General features: G+C 48.4%; 4 protein-coding genes across 8 annotated transcripts in view; 2 read left to right on the forward strand and 2 right to left on the reverse strand.

Moving 5' to 3' along the window:
• The first annotated feature begins 14,464 nt into the window (after positions 1-14,464).
• Positions 14,465-17,399, forward strand: LOC131212751 (reticulon-4-interacting protein 1, mitochondrial-like). Of its 5 annotated transcripts, XM_058206760.1 has the most exons (8): positions 14,465-14,521; positions 14,578-14,851; positions 15,232-15,312; positions 15,387-15,540; positions 15,598-16,311; positions 16,393-16,401; positions 16,531-16,925; positions 17,004-17,399. In XM_058206760.1, the coding sequence occupies exons 2-8, from the start codon at positions 14,804-14,806 to the stop codon at positions 17,088-17,090; spliced, it is 1,488 nt and encodes a 495-aa protein (XP_058062743.1). In that variant the 5' UTR covers positions 14,465-14,521; positions 14,578-14,803; the 3' UTR covers positions 17,091-17,399. The 5 variants fall into 5 exon arrangements, with proteins under 5 accessions (XP_058062743.1, XP_058062752.1, XP_058062734.1 ...); XM_058206769.1 differs by lacking the exon at positions 16,393-16,401 and having other exon boundaries at positions 15,095-15,312; XM_058206751.1 differs by lacking the exon at positions 16,393-16,401.
• A 109-nt stretch (positions 17,400-17,508) lies between these two features.
• Positions 17,509-19,263, reverse strand: LOC131208126 (eukaryotic translation initiation factor 2 subunit 1). The gene is made up of 4 exons (XM_058200779.1): positions 19,195-19,263; positions 18,439-18,935; positions 18,138-18,370; positions 17,509-18,073 (listed from the first exon to the last, which is right to left on the reverse strand). Exons 2-4 carry the CDS (start codon positions 18,900-18,902, stop codon positions 17,742-17,744), a joined length of 1,029 nt encoding a protein of 342 aa, XP_058056762.1. The 5' UTR covers positions 18,903-18,935; positions 19,195-19,263; the 3' UTR covers positions 17,509-17,741.
• A 167-nt stretch (positions 19,264-19,430) lies between these two features.
• Positions 19,431-21,039, reverse strand: LOC131205453 (serine/threonine-protein kinase haspin homolog). The gene is made up of 2 exons (XM_058197560.1): positions 20,974-21,039; positions 19,431-20,921 (listed from the first exon to the last, which is right to left on the reverse strand). The coding sequence occupies exon 2, from the start codon at positions 20,898-20,900 to the stop codon at positions 19,431-19,433; it is 1,470 nt and encodes a 489-aa protein (XP_058053543.1). The 5' UTR covers positions 20,901-20,921; positions 20,974-21,039.
• Positions 21,040-22,626: 1,587 nt separating this feature from the next.
• The window catches only part of LOC131205470 (histone-lysine N-methyltransferase 2C-like), a 29,820-nt gene continuing 28,896 nt past the window's right edge, over positions 22,627-23,550 (forward strand). The window contains exon 1 of the mRNA XM_058197580.1: positions 22,627-22,738. Coding sequence (XP_058053563.1) covers positions 22,627-22,738 — 112 coding nt within the window. The remainder of the gene's footprint in view (positions 22,739-23,550) is intronic.

Genomic DNA, 23,550 nt, shown 5'->3' on the forward strand with positions numbered 1-23,550 from the left:
AAAACTCGAACTCGAACTCAACTCGAAATTATCAGTGACTGTGTCCTACCTGCGTACCCTCCTGCTGTACCCCGTCAGTTGGCCAAATGCTCTCCCCCCCGTGGTAGGCCTCAAGCGTCCAGGAGGCAAATGGAAATCCGTTCCGAATAGTCCGGAACGCTCCGGAAGTGTTTAGCAAGCATGTGCAATAAGTGTTACGTTTCCCTTCGGTGATCCAGATCCGGATCCCGTTCCCGTGTATCATCCCGACCCGCGGTCCGCGTGGATGTGATGGGCCCAGAAGACGTGTAGCGACCAAGTCCGACCGACATAACCGAACGGATATGTTGCGGTGTGAAAGTGATTTATGGGGAACCGTCTGGACGAGACGCTTTGTCCCTCCGTTCACCATCGCATCGCCCTTACCCACTTTAATCGAATCGTTGTTATAGAGAACAATAAAAACAAACCTTATCTGCTTTCCTATTTCAACCCCATCGACTAGATGTTTGTTCTTGAAAGATTCGAAAGAAACGTTGGCAAAGAAGGTAAGATGAGGTGTTTTATCTATTTTGGCTGCGTTCAATATGATTTTGTTGGTAGGAGACTTTAAAAGCATTGAAACGAACATCGAAGCGGCAATCTTTCACGCCAAACAGGCATCGCAGTAACCCTCGTAATATCCCTGAAACCGATTCGCTAATTTGTAATCGTTGCTTCAAATGTCAAACTGCAGTCTTTGGCGATGTTTGTTGGCGGCCGTATGAGGCCGATTGTGTCGAATTAGCCAATCCTTGCTAAAGTAGAGTTTTATCGTGAGATTTTCCCAGCCAAGGCCAATTCGAAGCGGCGTCTAATATCGCAAAACATATCCATCTTAAATCGAACGAAGCGCAAAGGTGGTTCAATCAGCTATCTCGGTTGCCAATCCGGGTCCCAAGCATTTTACAGCGTTTCAATTTACACTATCTCTAATCCTGGATGGATTTCTTCGAATTGAGCTGCCAATAGCGCTGCCAAATGCTACCTCATTCACATGACACGTGATCCGTGCGATTCGCGCGTTTCGGTTCGCGATACACCGCGAAGCGGCTGTCGAAGAATTGACTGCTTGGCGCACTGCTCAAGCCTCAAGCGATATCCGAGTTTTGTCCTCGTCCGCGGACACCGCAATCTGGGACCGGTCTTTAAGAGGTTCCTCCAAACCATTCATGTTTCTTCACTCCAAGCAGAGAGAGAGAGAGAGAGGGACCACTTTTATCATCTCACGTCTCACGGTTCGGCCTTTATCGCTCTACGGCCATTCGCGGGCTTATGAATGAATTTGTAAAGCAAATTATAGAATCAATAAAAATATTACCTCAATATGATCTTCAACACCGGTAGCAGTTGCTGGCGGTCATTTTTCATCCTGTCCGACGGCGGCCCAACTGAAGACGGGGCGAAGACAATCGACCGGTACAACCTTTTAGAGTTTCTCTTCTCCTGCGGACGGTGTCTAAGACGATTTTACAATCCTGCTCTTCGCGGTCCTGCCGCTTTCGCTGGCCACAAGCTAAGCTTCCCTTCATTAGGATCAGGTTGGCGGCGTGCGATGGACACCAAATGCCGCGCAGACGAGCCACCAACCGAGCGGTCGGACCTCTGACGGATTGGACCGTTGATCAAAATCCCTGCCGTCGACGAGGTACAGTCACGGACGAAATTTGTTTAGCGGCGATCCTTTCACGGATCTTTAAGTGCCCGAGAATTTTTGTTCAATATATTAGGGCATGTTTCTTCCCTCATTCTATTCTCGCCATTTACTCAATCGTAAGTTCAAACCAAAATTACCGCGGCTTACGGTACTTCCGTCTTCTGCTCCGAATGGCACTGTACGCCGCCATCATCATCATCCGCCAGCCAGCCCTGGGACCCCCACAGCTGGAATCCATTTCACGCGCGTCCCGAAACCGGCGGCGGAGACGACGGCACTGCCTTTCGGTTTATTGCACACCCGGGGCCGGCGGCAGCGTGGCCACTTTGAACATCTTAATCCATTTCACATTTCAAATATTTGCTTCTTGTCTGCCAGTGCTACCGGAGGCGGCCAAGCTCTACGTGTCGGCATCAATGGCTGAGTGACCCGAACCCCCGGTCACTTTGCACCGTTCCGGGCCGAAAGTGATGAATAAATCCATCAAGAACTATTAACTAAAAAGCTCATAAAAAGGTGTTAATTTTTTAATGAATTCTATTCAGTATCGGATGTCCTGCGGCGGCTCGCACCGCACGGAACAGGAAGAAGTGCAATCGAAGAAAAAGAGCTCGGTCCATCAGACCGAGCGAGAGGGAGAGAATTTTCGCCCAACGCAACCGCAACAGGAAGTACCAATGTGCGCCAAAACAAATGGTTTCCAGACCAGCCTGCCAGGGCCGGATTTGACTTTCCGACAAAGAAAGCCGTGCAAATAGTGCTAGTTCCGTCCGCTCACCCACTTCCGGCACTCATGGGCCGTGTGGTCTAATTACTGCTAATTTTTATTCCCTTTTGAAGGGCACAACCCGTAGGTTGTGGTTTGAAGAATTAGTTACCTTCGCTTTTCCGAGACCGAGATCCAGGAACGAATCCTTGCGGCACCGTGTTTGATTAACGTTACACACTTAATTATTGCCAGTCCGTCTCAGGTTGGGCTCAGTTCCTGGGTAGGACCTGCCTAATGGCACCTCTAATTTGCCTAATTGATTCAATTCCAACGCCCAGCTTCCATTCGTCTTCGAACCCGGGGCTAGGAAAATCTTCCGGTCGTGGCATTAGAATTTCGGGAACCCCGTTTTGGGTCCCGTTTCAGTTGTTTACTTCCACTTTACAGCCGACGAAGTGTGTCAACGATCACCGGCGGTGTCAGGCGGGCAGCGAGCGCAAAAGAGGGCCGCTCAATAACCATCATCGTCATCGTCATTAACACCCGGACGGGCCCCGCGTCAACGCGTCGGACACATGAAACCGCTTCAAAAGGATCGCGTTAACGTAAACTCTTTCGCCCACTTCGGATCACTTCCACCGATGCTTCTTCGGCGTCTTCTTGGGAAATTTATTTACATTACCCTCCTTTCCATACAATGGCCACCCTGTTTTTCGCCGCCCGCTGACCGCCCACCGCGCGATCGGTTGGGCTCGTGGAAACCGAACCCCCGGGCGGGCAGGCGACCGCACTTACGAGAGATCCTCTACCGAGGTCCGCCTTGAGCCGGCGGAAGCTTGTTTTACAAGACCCACCGTTGGGCCCGTCAAAGGGCACCGGCCCTAATCGGGCCCGTCGTCGTCGGTAAGTCAGGAAATGGATCATTGTTGTTTCGCTAAAAGAACAATAAATACCGACCGCCGCCTGGCTGGTTCCGGTGTGCCCGGTCGCTCGGACCTGCAATCGGCCTGCCGCAGCCCAGGTCCGTGTTTCCGATTGTTGCCACTGCACCAAAACCAGCACGCCGTTTCCGGTGACGCGTTTATTGCTTCTTAATGTATCAATCGGTTCGCCATAAACAAAAAAACGAACCCAAGAGACGACTCCGGCCGGCCGTGTACCGAAGCTCTGGCTGAGGTGTTAAAACACGGGAATGCGTTTAAAAGTTTCTAAGACCCTGGTAACCCCCGAACCGGGCAGATCCGGGCACCCCTTGCGCCAAACACCGTGGCCACGGAGCCATAAATCACCGTCCTTCTCGTTTCCCGTGTGCCACCGAAATCTATTAAAATATCTGCGTTCCAATTACGCTGCCGCGCTGCCGATTACCGATAATTGTGCATAATGGAGCAAATGAAGTGATTTATAAGTGTATTTTTCGCACCACATCGAGCAGGACCTCTCTTCCCTGTCGGGACTGAAGTCCCTTTCGGGTTCGCCTCCGATTCTCAGCCCGATTGTTAGTAAATAAATTCTTCACCATCGCCGAGAGTGTGGAACATGCTTCTTAAAGGGAGCTTCGTCTCGGACCTAGACCTGAGAGCGGTATCGGGTCTTGTCCTTCGCTGGCCATGTTTGGGCAACGGCATCTCCTAGGATGCAGCTGCACCCTGTCTGCTTCGGAGCCGGGGCAAGCAGAGGAGGAAGAAGGCATCGGGCCTGGGGCAATAAATAACGGGGAACGAACGCTAAAATATTCATTGGCTCTAATTTAAGAGTAATTTATTGATTATTCAAAACGATTCTCATTGATTCCTTCTGACGGCGCAACTGTATTTACGTTGGTTGCGAGACGAATTAGCGAATGGTGTAACGAGCATCGGTGGCGGTCGTTGTCTGGGCAGGAACAATGGCCTAAACACGTCTCGAGAGATCCTGTACGATTGGAAAGATTGTGTTCCCCTGTCTTACACAACCGAACGCTGATACTTTTATTTTATATAGGCACAAGACTGGTGTCCGTTCCACAGCAATAAGAACCACGGATTGTAACGTATCCGGGCTGAAGTCCTGTGAGAGAAGTGTTGTCATCGCCGGCGGTCTGTCGGACCAAATTCCAGGATACTCCGGTCGTGCGTGGCTCTTTATACCCAGAATCGCCACCGATCGAATTTAGGAAGCTAGGCTGACCTGATCTTTTGCACACGAATGCCTAGAGATTGGTTTAGCCGGTCACGGAACCCCGTTATCTCGGATTAATTGATCTTGATCTCGGACTAATGTCGGATTAATTCTTGACACTCGGTTTATTATCCACGACTCCCGAGATCACTTCATATCTTAGGCGAAGAAATAACTAGCGCTTGTGCTGCGAATGTCTTGAGACTTTAATGAACTGCTTCTGGCCCGTTAAGAAAAGTTTTACAAAAATTTGTGCACCTCTCGGAAGGATTTTCCCACCGAACTCACCGCAACATCAATCATACGATCTTATTTCCCGGTTTCAATCAACGGTAGCCCGACGAACGAGACCAGAGTGACGTGACATTTTTCATTCCCTCGGGCAATGCCATCCTGTCCCTTACTCTCAAGCAGAAGATCCTGTTTCCAGCACTGTCAGCTCCACGTTCGAGCCGCACCCCATGCAGCGGACCAAAACAATGGTGGTAATTTTGCTAAAAGCCGTTTCATTAACCCTCATCTGGCGACGAATCGCAACACCTTCGGAACCGAGCCGGAGGCGTCCCGGCACTTGCGAAAAGAACGCTCCAAGGAGACTCCCTGTGGAGTGGCCTGGACTGGTAATCCTGGACGGCCACCTCGTTAATACAGTCCCGCATGGAAGCCGCATGACCGGTCACGGCTCGGGCTCAGCGTGTTTTCCTTGATCGTAATTGCCCGATTAATCACCATTACACCTTCAATAAGTCGTGAAATTTAATAAGTCAAGTCCACCGCCATTGTTTTGCGGCCCGAGGGTTGGCCTCTCTCTAATGCCCAAAAGCGGCCAGCGATAAGGCGGTTGACGTCGAGCGAGCGAGAGAAAATTATCTTGGAAATTATCATTGTTCTCAAAATGCACTACTGCATCGGTCGACCCGTCGCCCCGTTGCACGCTGGATGAGCACGTGGCCAAAAGTGAAGCACTTACTGTTTACCGTTTACATAAAATGTAATAGTAAATGTTAACTAGGCAAACACAAGAAAAAAGCAGGTATTAGAGCCATTGGCGTAATTCAATCAAATGTGAACGTAATCGAAAATTCCCGAATATCAAACCAAACTCATCCACTGTCCCAAAAAGCGCCAAACGGGAACCGCACACCATTTTAAGAAACTTCGCCAACACCACGAACCACGAACCTTTAAACCCCTTTTAAGGACGTCCCGATGTCGCCGTACGGACGATGTCGCGAGGCCGCATTCGGCGGAATGCACAGTAGCTCCGCGGGATGCTCAAGGTATTCAAAAACAATAAAAGTGGAGAAATTTTAATATTCAATTTATTCATTGCTTTTATTGTGCTAAATCGTAGGCTCACGGCACCCGGGCTGATGGCGTGAACGCGGCGTGAAGTGACTGTCGCGCAGGCACTTCGCCTCGGGGCGGATGGTTTGGCCAGGAGCATACTTTTTCCCGAACTTGTTTGCCAACGGAGGGAAGCTGAGTACAGTGTGGCCGTAATGTTTCGAGATCGAAGCAGTGTCTCAGCAGCGCCGAGTGACATCCATTACAGAGATTTTTTCTCGGTCTCGACATTTTTTTGCCACACTGTCGGTTCATCAATCGAGGCCAGCGCGTGGACAGCGTTGTTGGCCATTTGCAGGGTGTTGCAATTACAGAATCGATTTCGTGTAATTTACAGGCCCTTTAAGAAAAGTCAACAGTGCCTAAGCGAAGTAATAATCACAGTAAAGTGTTCAGCAATATTTTTTTTACATATTGAAAACAACCGAAACATAATACAAAATTCAAAGAATCCATTTATCCCAATCGCTGATATTGTCCTGTCGAAAGATGATATTTTTATTAAACTCGTAACATAAAAGTAACCTTTTTCAATATTATATTTAAAACTAGGGGAAACCTAATAAAGGCTATAAAAAAATCCGATTGCAATCGTTTAGGACATTCTACGCCAATCGTCGCCGATTTGACGCAAGAAAAATTCACTTAAATCGTGCGGTGGGTCGATGGCTAAAGAAGGGGCCCGCAACACATACACACGCCATTGGCATGCGACGCTGTGTCTAGCGACTCGGCGTTATCCCTTTGCCCCCGGGAAGGAAGGAAAAGCCGCGGCTTCCCGCTGGGCGGCTGCCTGGGCTCCGGTCCGATGGGGTGCCGATGCTGCCGCCGCTGGGTACATATGTTTTCCAACACTTCACCCGTGCAGAAGCCGACTGGCTCCGGCCCCCTTGTACTTAGCATACCTTCGGAAGCGGCCGCTTGCGATCCCCGGAACCGTTTAAAGAGCGTTCCCGGCAGGAACTTCGATGACAGCAACGACGCACACTCGCAGAAACGCGCGATGTAGCAACATCGCCGCCTACTGAAGGGAGGAGAGGGAACGAAATATTTTGCCAATGCGATATTTATGTACGGCGGTCTATCGGTGGATGAATGAATCCATTCAATGCAAATTATATTGTTACTTGCGAAAGATGCAACCGATGCCCCCCCCCCGACTTGGCCACTCGCGACTTCTCGCGAATCCCACTTCCTTTTCGACCTAGTTGGCCCTGAACGGGTTGCATCGCTTCTCTGCGTGCGCTACCAAGCCGTTCCTCGAGGTTGACCGGGTCTCCTTGCCTTCGAGAGTGGGCATCAGTCAACATCGAGGGGTTAATCACAACGGCACACAACATACATCTCGCCGTACCCGGCCGGTTTCACGATCTTTGACTCATTTCCGACGGCGATCCAATCGCCACGGCGACCACCGGAACAGCAGCGGAATCCGGTTGCTTCGGAGGACCTATCTCACACAAAAAATCCGCTTCAAAATATATTACTTAATTTCGTGCCGAATGGCGAGGCGTTCGAGATTCCAATTGCTGCCGGAAGACAACGGCGCTTAATTAATTTCCACCTTCTTCGCGAGGCAAACCATCTTCGAGTTATCCTCCGTTTTTTTTCGGTTCCGGATATCAATTCCAACTGCATGCCTTTCTCCCGCGATTTCCGACCGACTCGCGGCCCGACACTTGAACACCGAAATGCGAGAAAACCGATACAAACGGCGGCACCGATAGAGCGAAGGAAAAAAACTGGGCGGCAGACCGGAAGACGGGTGCACGGCCGGATTCTTCACTCCCTCGGACTCGGTATGCTTATTAAATTTTTTTCACGCCATTTTCGACTCGAAAAAAAAACAACACGCCAAAAGAAAGGTTTGTCGATGAAGGTGGGGCCCAAGTGGCGCCGGGATCGGGGACCTTAAACTTGTCACATAATTTAATTAAGGAACAGTTAAAACAACTTGAAATTCTGTTTTCCATTTTTTTGCACTTTTATTTCTCTCTTACTTCACTATCGCCCGGTAACACTTTGTCACGGTTTGGTGCACGGCAGTGTCTTTTTATTTCGCATCCGCGCGCGGCCAAGAGGTATCAAGTGAAAGTAATTAAATGATAAGATTCTGGGCTGCCTTTTGAGCGTTTGTTTTTTTCTATTGCTTCTTTTTTCACCGACGCTGGGTTTTTTAATTCAAAAAGTTGGCCCTTTTTTCTTGTTCGGAAAACAAGCGTAAATTATTCGTTGGCCGTGGCCGTATTCGGTGGGTTAAAAAAATGTTAGCTGAACTGGTTAACTGATAACTGATAAAACTATGACGGTGTACCGATCAGTTTCTAACTTCGGTTTGAGCATTTCATCAGCTTTGAAAAAAACGGAATCAAAAGGAATAACTGCGATAAAAGCATTTTTTCGAAGCTAGAAGAAGAAATCTACGAAAGCTTAACTTCTTATTAGCCCACGGAATACAAAAAAACTTTCTGCAGACACAACAGTGCTGAAAGTGCTCAAACTATTAATCTCCGCAAGATCAAAGAGCAATTTACAGGGAAACGCGCAAAAACCCGTGTCCTTCGTATCAAACGCAAACGCCACCGTTAACAAGTAGGTGTAATTTCAGTTAATTAAATCTTTCTCACCCAACAACATTCCCAGCGCACAGTCCATCGGGGCGGACATCGGGCACCAAAAGTCACGGAAGCACAAAATAAAACTCAGTGAAAAACAAGACACAGTGAAATCTCTGACAAGAGTGTGATGTTCTCGGCCACGATCGCCACCGGGTGTCCTTGTGAAGAAAAAAAAAGCGGGACAAGTTGGGGAAAAAATCAGATAAAAAGAATTCATGCATCACGGATTAGCAGCCACGCTTCGTTTAGCTGATCCTGAGAGGCTGAACCCGAGACCGTTGGTCCGGCGCCAGTCCGGAACTCCCGGGACTAGGCCGCGTGAGGCGTCTCTCTCGCTGTCAGATGGTGACCCTTATAATTGGATTAAGTTGATGTGGCGCGGAAGCTGACGGATCCTGAAGCCGGATGGCAAAAAGTGGCAATAGATTACGATGTGTGTTCCGAACCCTACGCTTGTCGGCGTGAAAATAACTCCGACACTCTAACTCGGTTCTTTCTCTTTTCGCGTGAAATGGAAAAAGTTTGTTTAAAGAAGTATAGTAACCACAAATCGCTTGCCACAACGGTCGGCCCGAGTTCAGTGCCTAATCAAGCGAGGCCCAGGGAGTTTGGTAGGAAAATCGCAATATTATTACACCAGGGGAAACTTTCATTATGCAAATCTACTACACCACCAGCAAGTCCCTGTCCGCTGCCGGGGTTTAATATTGCGAAAAACTGCCGGCCGTTTTGGCAACCGACCAGCAACTCCGCCCAGTGCGTACGCTCTACTCATCCCCTCGGAGGCCACACGATGATATTAATTTTAATGTTTTAATATTCCCGGTACATTTGCGAAACACGGCCATGGCACTGCAAGCCGTGTGCATGTCCCGGGCGTCGTCGGGCCCCGTGTGCGGCCAACGTAAACGGATCTCGGCAATAAACGGGACCGTATCAACCCGCCCCAATCCCGGGTCTGCCGGAGGAACGGAGCGTTGGGCGCGATAAGGATCTTTCCGCCAGGATAAGCACGCGAAAGACAGAGAATTTTTATTGATGTTACCCTGATGGCGTACTGTCTCTTTCGTGGGTAGAAGTACCTACTTCATGGGCCACTGTTTTCCAGCTTTTTGCTTTGCATTCGGTGTCTGCAAAACCGTAGAGCCCATCAGAGGAAGAAAGTGTACCACTTGAAACTCGACGGCGGACCGTGGAGCGGCAGTAGAGGACCCTGAGTGGCCCGAGTTTGTAACCGTGGCGTGGCACTTTGGTGGCAAAGAACACACATCCCGGTGGAGATGAAACACTGGCACAACGTTTAATCTGGCAAACAGGCCCTAATTGGCCCTCTTGGAAGAGCGGTAATTGGCCTAATTTTCTCAACCTCTTCGCGGACCATCTTCCCGATACGGATACTCTTATGGAGCGTAGAGGAAGCAGATTAGCAAACGGATATGCATCGGAAGGATAAAGGTAAATCAAAAAATACTATTTGAAGCCACAAGGTAACTCAAAAATAAATTATTAGTGTTGGAAAATAATTCAATGGCCAGCGTGTCCCGTCCCTGCTTTCGACTGTATTTGAGGCTTATCAATATTTTATTGATTTTCTATTATTATCATTAAATTAAACGGAGTGTTAATAGCGTGATTGAAAAATAACTCACCCACCCGAAACAGACTCCAGCGCAGCGGCATGTGAGTATGGCGCATCAAAAAAATTGACCAAAAATTACGGAACAACACAATAAAAAGGGCGAGAGGGCACACAAACTTAACAGCGCCACTGCGGTAAAGCTGCCACCGTTGGTTGGTCGCTAAAAACTTATGCTAATATTTATTCGGCTTCCCCCCCGGGGGACCACCCAGCCCAACGGTCCCTGCGGTCAGTTCCGGTGGGAAACTTCATTTTTACGATATTAAACCCGAGCGGCGGACACCCGATGGATGGTGCCGACCGGCTGGCCACTGTATGAAAAAATATTACACATTAATTAACAATTTTTGGTAGACTCTCGCATCAAACCAGCATCCATCAGCCGCTACCGCTGGGGGCCGCCTGTGACTGCCTGAACCCGCTGTGCCCGGCGGATGGAGTCCTCTGGCCGGCCGTGTGTCGGCATCGGACCAATAAGCGTTGTGCAAAACAGTATTGATTTAATGTAAATAAAGATGTCAAACTGCGGTAATAAGATTGATGTCGAAATGATAGCCTGCCCGCTTTTTGTCATGAGTCGCCCCATCCGATCAACACGCACCACGCCAACATGGTACCGGGAGTTCCGGACCTAGACGACGGACTGACCAATGCCGGACATCGGGACGACCTCGGTAATCCTTGCTGCGGTTTTTGTTGGCCGGTCGGGGGAAAACTTCGCAACGTTCGGATCGGAACATAACGCCTTCCGTTAGTGGCGCAAATGACAGTGTTGTCGCTTGGATATATTTGCAAACGCTCGAAGTGTTCGACTTCGACTCGATGTGGTGCTAATTTATTGATTTCCAGTCTCCCTTTTTCGGCAATCCTAGACGTATCTTTAAACCATTTTATGCTTAATTGAGGAGTTTGGTTGTGAAACTTTGAACCTCCCAAGCAAAGGCAGCTACTGAAACAAGTTCAGCCGACTGGTTTAATAACTATTTTGACATACCAAAACTCGTCAAATACGGTCAAATGTCCACGCAATGGTTTGAAGGTTGACTTACGAGCTCGGTGAAGCGCTGTTCTATGTTGCGAGCATGTCGGTGGAATTATTCATTCATTCTGCTGCTGCATTTCCAACCACCACAAGTCCAGAGGCGCCACCAAGATTAGCGCCGAGAATCCGGGGAGCCTCCGGGAGAGCAGCCCAGAGCGCCACGGTGTACCTATAATGTGTGCATACTTGATTAGGATAAATATATTTACAAATTTTCACTCCACCAGCACTCCGCCGGTTGGGTGACACTACTAAGCCACAGGACAACCCAGCCGGGAGCCAGCACGGCCCAGGCCCCCAGAAGAGCGTGTCACAGCTGGCCGAAAACAGCGACACTACGGTCCGCAACAAAACACCCATCGATGGGCTGTCTGTGGAAATTTGTCATACTTAACAATGCATTATGCTGCTACACAATCACTGGACACGGGCGACGGTTTTCGAGATTTGCCCATATTTAGGTCGGTCTCCCCCGGGTCGGACCGGGCGTAGAGTATCAAACGTGTCGTGCGGGAGATTGAAAAATTAGCTAACAACCTACCGGTGGCTCCAGCAGGTCCTGGCATGCCCATGTTTCGGGTCGTCTTCCGAGAAAATGGGTCCCCCGAAGGCCCCCTGGGGCGCGCCACTAATGTTCTCCGGCTCGCCAGTTCGGAGGCCAGTAGCTAATGACTTTTGACGGAGATGTAGTGCCAATAATTGATGCAATATGGAACCGCTTCTTTTCGTCCGGTCGATCGGCAAGGATCAGCCGGCCACTATCGGGGCGCGCTTTCGACCAGTTCATTAGCTGGTTGCTAGCGGAACGGTTTATGTTGCAAGTTCTGCGATGGAATGCATTTTCTTCCATTTTTCCACATATTTTATTTAACACATGGACCAAAAAGTCCCGAGCCTAACACATGAATGGCGCTAGTTTTATTGCATAACAATCGTCTCGAAAGGTCACGGTCTCGATATGTTGATATTCGCGGTGTAATATTCATCGACTATCTTGAGAAGGGAAATACCATCAACAGTGAATATTACACAGCGTTATTGGAGCGTTTGAAGGCCGAAATTGTAAAGAAACGGCCGCATATGGCATATCATTGTGGATTGATTGTGGCTCTTGATGGAGATGACGATGATAATTAAAACCAATTTTGAACCAACAAAATGCGTTTTCTTTCTTAGGCTCAGGGCTTTTCAGCCCATGTGTTATGTGGTAGATATGTGGATCATTATTAAGACTTATTTAATTTTAAACATTTGGAGTTTTATCGTCTTTTTGATACCAAACTTAAACAGTATTTGTTTGTTTGGGCCTCGGCACGTGGAAGAAACGAAGCCGAAAGCAAACCGAACAGCAGCATATTAACTGCGGACACTTCTCTGAACGCGGAAAAAAGGGAAAAAAGCATGTTTTCTATTTCAAACCATATACCACCACCCCAAAACTCGTGGCCCTGCTCCTTGAAAACTTGTCGGAGCATAAAAGCCAGCATAAGTCGCTCCGCGAAATAAAAAGCGACATAAAAGTCGGTTCGCAGCATAAATTTAACTTTAAAAAGGCGTGGCTTGTTGAGATGGGGTTTGGGCTGACCCTTTTTAGACTCCTTACTGGCTGAAAGCTTTTATGCTGCTATGCTTATGCTTCGCTTATTTTTTCCTTCGTCTCACTGCCCTCTCTTTCACTCGGCGGCATCGTAGCATAAAAAGGTGCTTTGTCTCCTCCTCGATTTTCTTGCTTTTTCGCGATTTTCTTGCTTTTTCAACCGTTGGTTCCTTGGTGGCCGGAAGTCACATTTACGAAGAGGTCTATATTCTTTCCACATTTTTTGTTCTGCGCGGCGTTTTCCTCCACTTGGCCCTTCCGGCACATAAAGCGTTCATAATAAAGATACTCATTTCGTTCGTTATCTGCTATCGCTTTGGAGCGATGACGTTCATTTATGTGAAACGATGAACGGAAAACTGTGCCGTCGCACCTCGCCTCGTCGCACTTTCTCGATCATTTTAAGGACTTTGCCAAACACTCAAATGAGCCACGTATCGTATGAGCGTCCTACATTGCGTGCCTTGGGCGATCGAGTGTCGCTTTTGGTGCGATATTGGCGCTCCATTCGACACCGTTCTGGCATGCAAAGTAAATGTTATCGGTATAGTTTTTTTTAATGATTATGCCAGCGTGCAAAAAACGGCGCACGCACGTCACGATCGATTCCTGGGTCTGGTGAAATAATTTATTCACACTCTCGGCGTACGTGGTGATGCTAGTGGGTGGCTGAATATACCGCCCGCGGTGGTTTTGTGGGTGTCAATAAATTTATAATTAATAACGCTTACAACACCGCCGCTCCACAACATAATGTCCGATTGCAAAACTCACGCTCGTAGTGCACTCTCCACTCCATCCTCCGGAGTGCGAAAAAAGACGTTGAAAGTTATTATGTTATGTGCGCCACGGTCGTTAATCATTTTCCACCGCTTTTTTCCCTCTGTTTGCCGATACGATACGATAATCTGAAAAAGAAAATGCAACTCGTCACGCACTCGGGGTCAAGAGGCCTTGCCGAATGTTGTTGGTGGAATTACTGTTTGCTGTATCCTTCCCCAATTTTGTTGGAATTTTAAACCACAGGCACCTATCTAGGGTCAATGGTTAGCACCAACAAAGACATAACCGAGGAGATTCGCGCCAGGGTGCTAGCAGCCAACAGGTCATTCCACAGTCTGAGGAAGCTATTCAACTCATATATCGTGTCGCGACGGTCGAAGCTGGGGTTATATAGAACCTTCCAGTGATCCCAGTACTCACATACGCATCTAAGACATAGACAGTATCGAAAACTGACGAAACCGAGAGGAAGATGCTCAGATTGATATTTGGCCCCGTATATTAGGAGGGACAACGGAGGAGCCGCTACAACAAATACAGGTAAAGACCGCTCGGCGGTTGTAGCCGGATTAAGTAAGTAAGTTTAAACCACAGAAATAATCATTATGTTCTCATCTACCCTTTACTGCCATTGTTGCCCTGAAGAGATGCCATGTTGGTTGATAAAAATGTATCTTTAAAGTAGTAAGCAAACTAGTGGAATACAGACAGTGGAACACTGACTATTGTTTATAAGCGCACTGTTTGTTGAGTAACGGTTTATTTAAACACGTGAGACACCAAATCTTTCTGATGCTATAAGCGCCCTCTGCCGGTCGCATTTTTGACAGCTCCTGTTTGCGCCTGTTATGTTTGTTTTTGTTCGTTCTGCTTTGACCCAGCTGAGTGGCTCACAGAGGAAAAGCCAGGCGGATTGTCTGGAGCAAGTGAAACTCCAACAAGATTTACAAGGTAGTTGCACCACCATTCGGACGACTAAAATCGAATCTACTAAAATTTTGTTACAGAAACATGGAAATCTCCTCGTGAGGAATTGTAACATAGTGGCCGTCTTGGCACATCGGAGGGCATTGTGCTGCTTTCGGTCTTGGAGAAAGGAAATGACCAAAGTTCGAAGACCTTGAAAGTTCCATAAAGTTGTGAAACTATTCTAAATTTGCACTGAAGCGCAGGAGTACAAGCCACCCAAAGGTTAATGAGCAGAGCTTTACCGTTCCAAGCCGATTTTCCGTGATGGATACCGCCAAACAACGGATGGGAGAAGTGGTTGGCCAAGTGCAGGTATTTAGCGTAATTTCCGTGTTTGTGATGTACTTTCAGCATGTGCCTCGTGCTTCTAACTACATTGCTTTACATTGGTTAACAAATTATCACTCTGTACTAACCGGTTTGGGTGATAAATGATGTATTTGTCTCTTATGTAACCATTTTCATTTCCCTAACTTCTTCTATCGCCATCGCTTTGTTGTACTTTTTCGGGAACGGTGCACGGTCGTATCAATCGTGGGTTGTAAATTCATCAAGCACTAAACAACAGCACATTCCGTATTGATGTGAGCCATCGAACACCAAAAACAAATCGCATAACAAGGAGGGAAAGAGAGCCTACTGTGCCGCTACAATTTAACCCAACGTTCCACTGCCCTTTTTCTTGCTCGAAGAATAACATTACCATGGCAACCGAAAGCGGTCTGCGCGTGGTGCGCCAGTACTCCGACGAGGGACGCAACATAGCGATGCGAGTAAGGCCGTAAACCCGTGCGTAATCCGCTGAGCTCACTTCTTATCACATTTTCCACGCAAAACTGCCCCGCAGGCACTGAACGAAGCAAACAGTGAAGCGGGTCCGATCCTACGCAATGCTTGGAGCAGCTTTGTCCAGTTGATTGAACGACTGAAGAGTACCGCCCGCGATGTGCTCGATCCGTCGGTGTTGGTCGAAGAACTGCGCATCATATTTCGGGACGAGAGTAAGTTTATCCAGAACCAAGCCCAGCGTTGAGTTAATCTCTACCTTTCTCTTACAGTTGCACGGCATAATGCGTTCCTGTTACTGATCGGTCTCGGATTCGGTACGACCGGTGGGTTCATGCTCGGTATGTGGCTCGCCCGACCCCACCTACCAACCCCGATCATGAAGTCGATCGCTTCCACATCGTTCCGCGATCCGGACAACGTAGTCGTCTGCCAAACGGCCGTCCCACAGTTCCAATCGTCCTCCGATATCTTGGTGCGCGTCAGGGCTGCCTCCCTTAATCGTATCGATCGACGTATTGCTTTCGGCTACGGGCGAACCCTTCGGCGACTGATACGATCGTACAATAGCACATACGATCCGGAACTTCCGCTCGTGCTGGGCCGATCCTGTGCCGGTATCGTGGAAGCCGTTGGTAATGGGACCAAAAGTGGGCTAGAAATCGGTGATGAAGTGTGGCTCGCGACCCACTGGTACGAGGCGGGCGTTGCATCGGAATTTGTTGTCGTCCCGGAAACGCGCGTCTCCCGGAAACCATTTCTGATTGGATTCGAGGGTGCCGCCAGCTTGCCGTACAGTGGCTCGATTGCACTGAATCTGCTCGACTGCCACCGACTGACCGAACACACGTGCAGCGGTAGACGCATATTGGTCCAGGATGCATGCTCACCGGTCGGGTGTGTCATCACGCAGCTGACCCACAAATGGGGGGCTCACGTTGCGGTCACTTGCCACACACGCTCGGTGCCAGTCATCAACAATTTGGGTAAGTGAAAGCGGCTTAGCGCGATTGACGTGACGTGACTATCTATCTAATCGGATTTTTCTCGCAATTGCGTGCTGCCAGAGGAAAGAGGTAAATCGGTTTTCAGTGCTCAGATCACCAATCGATAAATAAGACCCCATAAGTTATCATTGGACTATTTAAGCGCACCGCTTGGCTACAGTAAAGTTTGAGTGCTCATCGACCCTCTTTCCCTTCTAGGTGCTGCCGACATCATTACCTTTGCCAACGAGCACTTTCGGTCCAACTTTATCGACGTAAACGTGGACAAGTCCAATTTTATCAACGAGCTTGCGGGGAGGGAGAAATATCACTTCATCTTTCTCACCACACGGCTCGGGTACGATTACAAGTTCCTGGAAAAATTTCTCACCAAAGACGGAATGATTGTGGACGCGGTCGAACCGGAACTATCGACCGACGACTACGGCGTAGTCGGTCGCTTCTTTCTCGGAAGCTATGTGAAGTTTCGGCGCGCGATGGCTTTCCTCTGCCGCACCAATGTCGACTGGGGCGGACCACACCTTTGCCACCGGATGCTGGAACGGTTGGCCGGCTTCGTGAACGACGAAACACTGAAAACGGTGGTCGATAGGGTATGGGAAGCGTTTCTAGCGTTTACTATCATCTTACGGCTTAAGTACTAACATCTTACGGCTTTTCTTTCCGTCTAGGTCTACACCCCGAGTGAAGTCGAACGGGCGCTGGAACATATCTGCAGTGAGAAAAGTATAGGCAGTACCATCATCACCTTTCGGTAGAGAGTGTGACAAATAAGCGGCAATCAAACAAGACTTACGAAAACTACAAACCAATTTTACTGATCGACCGAAAAGGGAAGATGCGTTTTGTGACAATTTTACACACATCTTGTTCATCGGTCCCATGAGGCCGAACGCGCTGGGCCATTCGTTGATGAATATTGTTTTGTTTTCTTTTGATACGGTAGATTAGTTAGTTAGCTTCGATTTTCCATTTAGACCGCGATCATTTTAGCTTCATTTTCTACCGTCTTCCGGTGGCCCATGATGAGGAAGAACGACCGATTTGCTAATAAACAAACACTACGAACCAAAGCATGATCGATTACTGCTTACGAATGTACCACAGAAATGTGCCTTCCGATGGAAGGCTTTTAAGACGCAGCAAACAGAAGTTCGCCGAATTGTCACCGACCATCTGTTTCAGCCAGAAATGATTGATTCAAGAGTCATTGGTTGTGTTTTCCGGCCTTTTAATACGAATTATGGTGTGAGGAAAGAAGGAATTGAAAAGCATAACTGTAGCAACGGCACCACGTACACGTGTCTTCTGGTGCTCTCTTTCTTTTCCACAGCTGCGCGGAACCTTGACCACCTGGCTGGGGCGAACGCCACCATGCGCTCTCGCCACCCACGGCGCGAGCAATCAGTTTATTCCTCCTGCTTGTTATCGTCCTCGTCGCCACTGGCTTCAAACTCCACGTCCCGGTCACCTTCCTTGTCGTCAGCGCCGTCCTCCTCGAGCTTATACTTAATGCCAACTTCATTGTCAATTTCCTCATCCCCGGACACCTCGGCGTTCTCGGCCTCGGCGCGCTCCATCTTCCGTGCCAGATCGGCTTCGTCTGTCGCCGTCACGACCTTCGGGGCCATTTGCACCTTGAACACACCACCCAGCCCTTCGATCGTTTCTTTGATCTTCTCAATGGCCCCCTCGAGCGCCTTTAGTCCATCTGCCTTCTCCGGAGTCGATGTGGTCATTACTGAAAAGCAATACGGTGGGGTTAATGATGAAGACACCCACAAACAACGGCCCCGCAGACGTACCGTAAAGGGGTGGTGCAATGAGGTTAATTTTGATCGGCAGTTCCTCGGTGGACAGATCGAGACCAGAACGGAGGGCTGTTTTCACTGCATCGATACCCTCGTACCCGTAACAGGCGCACTCGATATCGGCTCGAATTTTGACGGCCTGCGACACGAGCTTACGCTGAATGTTGCTCAACAACAGTTCTTTTAGTTCCGGGTGCAGATTGCACTCGTCGAGCAGAGAGGGATCGCTACGGATAGAAAAACGCGAAACAATGTAGTGAACCATTGCGAACACAACCAGAAGCACTACACTTACACGGCGCATTGCTTAAATACGTCGTAGGCGGACACTTTGAAATTGTGTTTCCCTTCAAAATGCCAGGCCGTCTTTTCGTAAAGATCCTCCAGCTGCTGGTTGTCGAACTCCATGATGTCGGCGACGTGGCGAAGCATCGAGTTGACCGCTTTCGCTTTCGCAAACCGCTCCGTACACTTTTCCACATCTTCCGGCGAAACGCGCCGCTTCGACAGATCGATGTATCCTTTGTTTTTGTCCACTCGAATCACGACCACCGGTTCCGTTTTGCCAACGCGAATCAGTTTGTTGATCGACCGGATACGGCGGCGGGACAGTTCGGACAGAAGGATCATGCCCTCAATGTTGTTATACTCCAGCAGGTAAACGTACGCACCCATTTCGGCGATTGACCGCACGTTCACCATCACCACGTCCTCCACCTCCGGGTACTTTTGTTTGTAAAATCGGCACGATAACGTCATCTTGGCGCTCCGCTTCTCGTTCGGGTCACGATTCTAGGGAAAAGAAAACGGGCGATATTAAAACACGGCCTCCTTCGTTCGACCGCGAGAGAACCGGATGGAACGCCGGTTCCTGGATCGGTTCACTGTTTGATGTGTGCGTGTGCGAAGCGGTTGGCAAGGAGCGTAGCAGGCGACGGCTTTTCGAAGTCAATGCAGAATAAAACATCGCTACCGACTTTTCCTAACAAGCCCCTAAAGGCCGGAGGTACGGCGCAACTCGGGCCATCACTATATCGTCAAAAATACTCACTTTTCGCTGTGAAAACTAGAATTCCACGAGCTGATGTAATTTCACATGTGGCAAACGCCTTGAGGACAGTGACAGAAGGAGCAAACAACGCATACATATGCGCAAACACATACATGCGCGATACCCGCTGCTGTCAACTCGTCAACGCCAAACGTCAACTCGAATTCACAACCGGTTCAGAACCACACAAATGTACCGCATCTTCATTCTTTTAAATAATGGAAATTTCGTATGGATTACTCATTTTCTTTATTCGCTTCCCTTTCATCGGAACTAAAGAATTCCTGTACGATTTCATGCACGCTTGAAAACTCCAAAAGCACCTCGCTGAGCTCCTTCATCGATGCCATGTTCTCGCGGTGGACTTTACTCGCTTTGTCCCGATAATTTCTGCACGAAATGAGTTTTTCCAGCAAATAGTGCAACCAGAAGACGTTCGTTTTTGGCTCATGCGAACTCCATCGGTTGTCGATTGCCGTTTTCATCATGCGATAAATATCGAACTGATAATCACCCTCGGCGGTGAATAGTTCCTCATCATTCGACAGATCGTTGAAAAGGTACAGCCCGTTGTACACGATCCGGGACAGCGTATAGTCGATGACGGTTGCTTTCAGGCCTTGGGTTTGAATTATTATCTCTTCCCCCAGCAGATAGTAAGTTCGCTCGGTCTCATCCGTCCGTTGTACAAGGATGTTTCCCGTGTGAAGATCACGATGCTCGAAATTGAAACGTTTCTCGGCCACCGCCAGGCACAGAACGATCTGTGAGAAAACAGCAAACGCTTGCAGGGCATTTTTGAAGCGAAACCCATCCAAATCGCACCCACCAAAGGCCGTCTCAAACGCTATGTAATGCTGATCAGCGGGAAACTGATCGGGATTGTCATTCTCCGTGCCTTGCTTGTCGGCGTAACCATTCCATAAGTCAATGAAAGACTTCGGGTACGTTCCTCTGATGCAGCTAACGCTCAGCAGCTCGATAAATCCGTCGGTGGAAAATTGTACTCCATTGACGCTCCGTTGACGCAAATTGCTCAGCTCCGCAGAAATGATTATTTCCGAAACGATTTCTTCGAAGGTTTTCTGCTTCTCTCCATTTATCAGCAAACTGCCCTCGATCGGTATCAACTTCAGGACCGACCGCTGGTCGGTGCCTTCTTTGCCCAGCTCAAACACCTCGCCGTAAACACCTTCTCCTATCTTTTTCCTAACGACCGTGCCGAGACGGGTAAACAACTCCTCGAACGTGATCGGTTTCTGCTGATTGCAGCGTTTCAATATTTCATCCTTCGGACTGCGCATTCGCAGATAACAGTGATCGGCCACGGTAATTACGGGCGCCAACGGCCCTATGAACTGCTGCACGGTTACATCGTGGTCCAAAGCGATATTGTCGTTTTCTTCGGCGAGTATGCTGGTCGATTCAATGTGGGTGCTCTCGTTCACCGTATGGGAATGGGAAGCGCGGTAATCGTTCACGCTGATGCTAATCTTCCGACCCACACCGGTTGGATAGGAACCATCGCGGTGAATAGAAGCTCGTAACAGGACCAACGACTTGCGCCACTTTCCAGGTTTAAAATGCACTTTCTCTGTGTCGGTTTTGTTCGCTTCCACAAAACTAGTTTTCGTCGTGTCCGGTGCAGGAGCAGCAGGAGCATCCGCCATGCGCGGCCCCGTTGCCGGTTTCTTGAACAAACTCATGGTCCAGGTTTTCACTGAAAACTAACACAAATGATTAAATGATATGAACACGTTGAACAAGCAACTTATTTACACTTTGCGTGGCAAAAATGTGCACCGAAGCAACAATTGGACGAACGGTTGGTTTTATTTGAGACGCTAACCGTTTCTTTTTCTGCTGTCAAAACAATCCCAAGATCCCCTAGCGGCTAGGGATGCGCAAAACATTACTTTTATCGGATTTTTTCTAACTATTGCCGAATAATAAAATTCAGCTGAATCGTTTTTCCATTATCAAACAGAAGTCTGCCATTCCAACGAATCAAATTTGGTTAAAATCCCATGTTTGTTAATGGAACTTTATGGACTTTGGAAGCATTTTCAGGCATATAATTTCATTTGCCTGTTGAAAACTTGAAAAGCAGTGACTCATGCTACCATGTCCTTTTTGCCGAAGAATCGCTCCCAGCGTGATCAGACATGTTTTACGGACGCATAAATGGGTAAAGTTTCTTCGCAAGAGTGATTTTGAGCCTCACTCGTATGATCTACCAACCGAACAGACAGCACGCCATCTTGAACACACAGCATAAAGCGCCGACTTTCTTGGCCCTCTAACCAAACAACGCCAACCACGGCTGTCAAATGCCGTCGCACACTAGCGCCGCGGTTGTGAGGTTGGGGAAAGCAAAGGCGTACAGTCCGAAAAAGTGTAATCAGCCCGTGTTGTCATCAGGCGTTTTCCAGTCGTTTTTCGTTTGGAAAAACTCGGCCGTATCGCTAGAATTATGTAGCACTGGCGCTACTGGCGTAAAGTAGCCGCAGACACGCACGCGGGTGAACACGTCGCGGTCGGGTGCGCGCAGCGGAGCGGTGCAAAAACGGCGTCCAAAAATCGACCCGCTGGCTTTCCCAACAATGGCGACCACGAATGATGACGAGCACCACGGGCCTCCGCAGCAGCAGCATTCTCCGGACGGGCGATAGGATCACCAGGTGTGTGCCCGCTCCAGCAGTAGAACAGACGGCACTGGACACGCTCTCCGAATCGGAACGCCCCGCGGATCCCCGGATGTGCGGAGTCCGATTCCAGCGCACAGCAACAGTGAAACGGCAGCGCTGGATAATTTGTTACCAAAGCGTGTACCAATTAGCTGCGCCCATAATCCGGTCGGCGTTGAGGAGAACGGGTACCTGATTCGATTGGTTCGGGTTGAAGCACGATGTGTTTGCAAATAATCGCGCCGCTGAGAGCCGTGGATAGTGATGCATTATTACAACGGTGTTGAACAGTGATTGTACATATTTTATTTTCTAATTGTGGAATAATTCTCTATAAGAGTTGTTTTTTAAAACAAGTGTTCCGTCGTGTGCAGTACAAGCTCGGCGTTCTGGTCCACAGTATAGTTGTTATCTTGTCCGTAGTTCATCAGTTCTTAAATTGACTAAGCGTGTTTCGGTGTTGGCCTGTAGCGTGAAGAAAGCGAAAACGACACCCGCCAACGAAACGGCGCGTGCTGCGAGATCGCCTCTCGTGGAAAAGAATCCGGGAAAGCGGGTCCACTCGGGTCGATCGCAGCAGCCCGGTGGATAGCGAAAGTAAAGTTTTTCGAAAAGAAACCTGTAGAGCATGAGGCTGCAAAGGTTGCTTGACGGATGATCGTTGTTGGTTAATACCATAAGGGCACAGTGTCCAGTTCACCATTTAGTTAGCTGAACGAACATACGAACGCACCCAGCAATAAGTATGGATCCGGAACAAATAATGTTGGATAATAACGATTTCGAAGATGGTTCCGACTATGGCGACTACGATTTTATGCAGGATCAGGACGCATTGTCAATGAATGCTCCTCTCGGTGAGTATTTGCTGTGCAGATAATGTACGTAGAGCATGCTAGTCAGTATTGTTAGATAAATAAGGGGCCAAGAGGGAGACAATTAAGAACCCGGTGAATTGTGCATAAAATAAGAAATTATGAACAACGGGCTCGGTTCGGTTGCGGTTGGTATCAGACTCTAAACTTATGACCTAATGCCGGAATCACCCAAGGGCTAAGCTTCGAGGAAACACTTCTTTCGCGCACCTTTACGAAGTGCATATAAATTTAAAGGGTTAACTTTTTATTACTTGTGGCCATAATGTACGCTAAAAAAGCTCTGCTCTTTTTTTCCAACCAATCTTTTTTGTTGTTGTTCTGTAGCTTTCATCTTGATTTGATTTGTCGTTGGATTCGGATTCTATTAGATTATCGTTGATCGTTTTTTGCATACTTACTTAATTGGCAGAGGGTTGGCGCGGGGCTAACAACCCCGCCCGTAAAATCGAACTGTTGCGACTTGCACCAGAGATATTAACAATGTCTCTGGTGCAGGCCAAGACCGCCCAGCGGTTGTAGCGCCAAAGAAGGAAAAGAAGGTGTAATGTACAAAAACACATATTTTGAACACGTTTTTAGCATCTGTTTCCCTTCGTTGAATATTTTTTACATTTCGTCAAGGTTAAAGACCGGGTCTTATTTAAAAAGGTTATTAGTACTTCAATTACAATTGATTTTCCTTTGGTAACACGTTTACTCTAAATTAGATATATTTTCGAGCTAGGGTTTGGGATTTCTAATTTTTCATCTCTATTTTATTTAGTCTTTTAGTTTAGTGTGTAAGCTTTGGT

This window comes from Anopheles bellator, chromosome 1, assembly GCF_943735745.2.
Source record: "Anopheles bellator chromosome 1, idAnoBellAS_SP24_06.2, whole genome shotgun sequence".
Lineage (NCBI taxonomy): Eukaryota > Metazoa > Arthropoda > Insecta > Diptera > Culicidae > Anopheles > Anopheles bellator.